Below are 3,805 nucleotides of genomic sequence, written 5' to 3' on the forward strand. Positions count from 1 at the left end.
ATCCATGTAATGACCTTTAATTGCTTGCAAAAGTTTGCCTCCTATTCCATAATCTTGTAGAACAGACAATAACTTTCTCCTAGGATCCCGGTCATATGCCTTTTCTAGATCTATAAAGCATAGATACAATTCCCTGTTCCACTCATCACTTCTCCATTATTTGCCGTAAGCTAAAGATCTGGTCCTGGCAACCTCTAAGAGGCCTAAACCCACACTGATTTTCATCCAATTGGTCCTCAACTAATACTCGCACTTTCCTTTCAACAATACCTGAGAAGATTTTACCCACAACGCTGATTAAAGAGATACCTCTGTAGTTGTTACAATCTGTTCTGTTTCCATGTTTAAAGATTGGTGTGATTACTGCTTTTGTCCAGTCTGATGGAACCCGTCCCAACTCCCAGGCCATTTCAATTATCCTGTGTAGCCATTTAAGACCTGACATTCCACTGTATTTGATGAGTTCCGACTTAATTTCATCCACCCCAGCCGCTTTATTGCACTGCAATCTATTGACCATTTTTTTCCACTTCCTCAAATGTGATCCTATTTCCATCATCATCCCTATCCCATTCTACCTCGAAATCTGAAACATTACTGATCGCATTTTCACCTACATTGAGCAAATATTCCCTCCATCTGCCCAAGGCATCCACAGGATTCACCAGCAGTTTTCCTGACCTGTCCAAAATACTTGTCATTTCGTTCTTACCTCCCTTTCGAAGACTGCTAATTACACTCCAGAATGGTTTTCCAGCAGCTTGACCCATAGTCTCCAACCTGTTTCCAAAGTCTTCCCACGATTTCTTCTTGAATGTTGCAATTATCTGTTTGGCTTTGTTTCTTTCTTCAACATAATTTTCTCTGTCTACCTGGGTTGTGGTATGTAGCCATTTTTGATACGCCTTCTTTTTCCTTTTACAGGCTGCCTTGACTGTATCATTCCACCCAGCTGTTTGCTTCATCCTACTTTTACAGCCGGCCGGATTGGCAGAGCGGTTAAAGGCTCTACAGTCTGGAACCGCACGACCGCTACGGTCGCAGGTTCGAATCCTGCCTCGGGCATGGATGTGTGTGATATCCTTAGGTTAGTTAGGTTTAAGTAGTTCTAAGTTCTAGGGGACTTATGACCACAGCAGTTGAGCCCCATAGTGCTCAGAGCCATTTGAACCATTTGAACCTACTTTTACACACTACTGTTCCAAGACATTCTTTAGCCACTTCTAGTACTGTGTCCCTGTACCTTGTCCATTCCTTTTCCAATGACTGTAATTGACTACATTCAACTAACTAGTACCTTTCTGAGATCGCTGTTATGTACTTGTGCCTGATTTCCTTATCCTGAAGTTTCTCCACTCTTATCCTCCTACATATGGACCTGACCTCCTGCACTTTCGGCCTCACAATCCCAATTTCACTGCAGATTAAATAATGATCAGTGTCATCAAAGAATCCCCTGAATACACGTGTGTCCCTCACAGCCTTCCTGAATTCCTGATCTGCTATTATATAGTCAATGACAGATCTGGTTCCCCTGCCTTCCCAAGTATACCGGTGAATGTTCTTATGTTTAAAAAAGGAGTTTGTGATTATTAAGCCCATACTGGCACAGAAATCCTAGAGTTGTTTCCCGTTCCTGTTGGCCTCCATATCCTCTCCAAATTTACCCATAACCTTTTCATACCCTTCTGTTTGATTTCCAATCCTGGCGTTAAAATCACCCATGAGCAGAACACTGTCCTTGTCCTTTACTCTAACAACTACATCACTGAGTGCCTCATAAAAACTATCCATCTTATCTTGATCTGTCCCTTCACAATGCGAATATACTGACACAATCCTAATTTTCTTGCTAGACACTGTCAAATCTATCCACATCAGTCGTTCGTTTACATACCTTATTGCAACTACGCTGGGTTCCATTTCTTTCCTGGTGTAAAGCCCTACGCCCCATTGTGCTATTCCTGCTTTAACTCCTGACAGGTAGACCTTGTATTCTCCCACTTCCTCTTCTTTCTCACCCCTTACCCGAATGTCACTAACAGCTAAAACGTCCAGCCCCATCTTACTTGCAGCCTCTGCCAGCTCTACCTTCTTCCCAGAGTAGTCCCCATTGATATTAATAGCTCCCCATCTCATTACCATTTGTTTGCCAAGTCGTATCTTAGGAGTCCCTGGTTTGTCAGTTAGAGGTGGGACTCCGTCACCTCCAAAGGTCCGAGACATTTTGCTCTGATTGTTGCCAGCATCATATTTAAAGTACCAGGGAAGCAGGTTGCTAGCCTTACTTGCCCCGAGTCCCATTGGGTTTTACCCCTAACGGCTGAGGGACTAACCGGTGGATTTGGTAGTCTTTGCCGTATGAGCGCAAAGGTGACCACGACTCAGAATATGTCCGAGATGCCCAACCTTACTCCAAAGTAACTGGTATCCCGACTGTCGGGACCACTCACTTGGCCACTCATACGTTGCCCGTGGTTCATGAACTAGGACATGACTACAGGAACCCACACCATGAACCAATAAATCGAAATAAAACAATTTTTCACTGAACATAGGCGGCGACACGTCGACACAGACAACTTGCACCATCTTGTCTTTCTGTCAACAAACACGTCAAACTGCACCGTACATGGTCAAATATTTGGCAAGCATAGTTAAGTTGAACAACATGTGTGAGCGTTTTCGGTGCTTTTATAGGGACATGAACCTTCTTGTATCGGACCTTAGAGTGTAGCAATAAAAATTCGGCAGGTACTAGTACGGCTCGCTCAGTGAAGGTTCTGTACAAACTTAATTATGTATATAGACAATTCATCCATTCCGGGAATCGAGAATCTCGGCCATGTTTGCCTGTTACCGACAGTGACACTAGCAAGACACCGGTCCCACTGATTCAAAGATTTTCGAGAATGTTGTAGTTTCGATAATATAATTGTGATATAAGTCATGCAGGAGGCGGGCGACCATTATTACTATAATCAGTACTTCCTCGTTCAGGCTGCCTGGGTCGCAACGGTAAAAGTCAAACAGCAGGCAATTTATCTATCTGATATCCAGAAGCGATTACTGGACCTAAACTAGTCTGCGAATGTTTGTTTCACATACTTGTTGAAAGGCCATATCTCCGTACGTACAATAGCATCTCTTGGATATTTGATGATGGATAAATTCCGAAATGCGTCATATGAGCCATAAGTCATACTTTGCCTAATGTTTGACTTTGCAATTGTGAACCTGTTAGCCAGAATGCAGACTGTTTTAATTTCAAGTTTGACCTCGGATAACCAATGCCAAAATAAATATTTCTTTCGTGGGACATAATTACAAAATAACAATTTTCTAACTTTTTCCTTTGTTGTACTTCGAAACCTTGCTTCTTGTCAGATTTCATCCTTCTAGTGCGACTGGAAGTACCCTATAGGTTTCATAAGTGAGTTTGCGAGTATCTGTGGATGACACATAAACGGACGTATCTTTTGATTGTATTATGTTAGAGGCTTAAACTTTTTCAACCTCCAAAGGATCATTTCAGTATGCGACATATATTTCCTAGCCGTTCCTAAAAAATAGGATTTTTAACAGTCGGACGACAAAGTGATCCTTCAAGGTTTCTGTTTTTACTGATTGACTTACGGAACCCTAAAAATATAATAAAGTTTTGGCGGAGATGTAACATATGCGCCACAAGGGATTGAAATGGTTTAGCAGTATGAAATGCTACTCAGCGTTCATAGAGTCTGCAATGTCTTTATGTCCTCATGTAACTTATGGAGTGGAAAATGGGAAGTTACTGAATACCATT

The 3,805-nt window shown here is 42.2% G+C and overlaps 1 protein-coding gene across 1 annotated transcript; it reads right to left on the reverse strand.

Moving 5' to 3' along the window:
* Window positions 1–1,617: 1,617 nt before the first annotated feature.
* Window positions 1,618–2,304, reverse strand: LOC126176629 (craniofacial development protein 2-like). The gene has a single exon (XM_049923788.1). The coding sequence runs from the start codon at window positions 2,302–2,304 to the stop codon at window positions 1,618–1,620; it is 687 nt and encodes a 228-aa protein (XP_049779745.1).
* Window positions 2,305–3,805: the final 1,501 nt, after the last annotated feature.

This window comes from Schistocerca cancellata, chromosome 3 (assembly GCF_023864275.1).
Source record: "Schistocerca cancellata isolate TAMUIC-IGC-003103 chromosome 3, iqSchCanc2.1, whole genome shotgun sequence".
Lineage (NCBI taxonomy): Eukaryota > Metazoa > Arthropoda > Insecta > Orthoptera > Acrididae > Schistocerca > Schistocerca cancellata.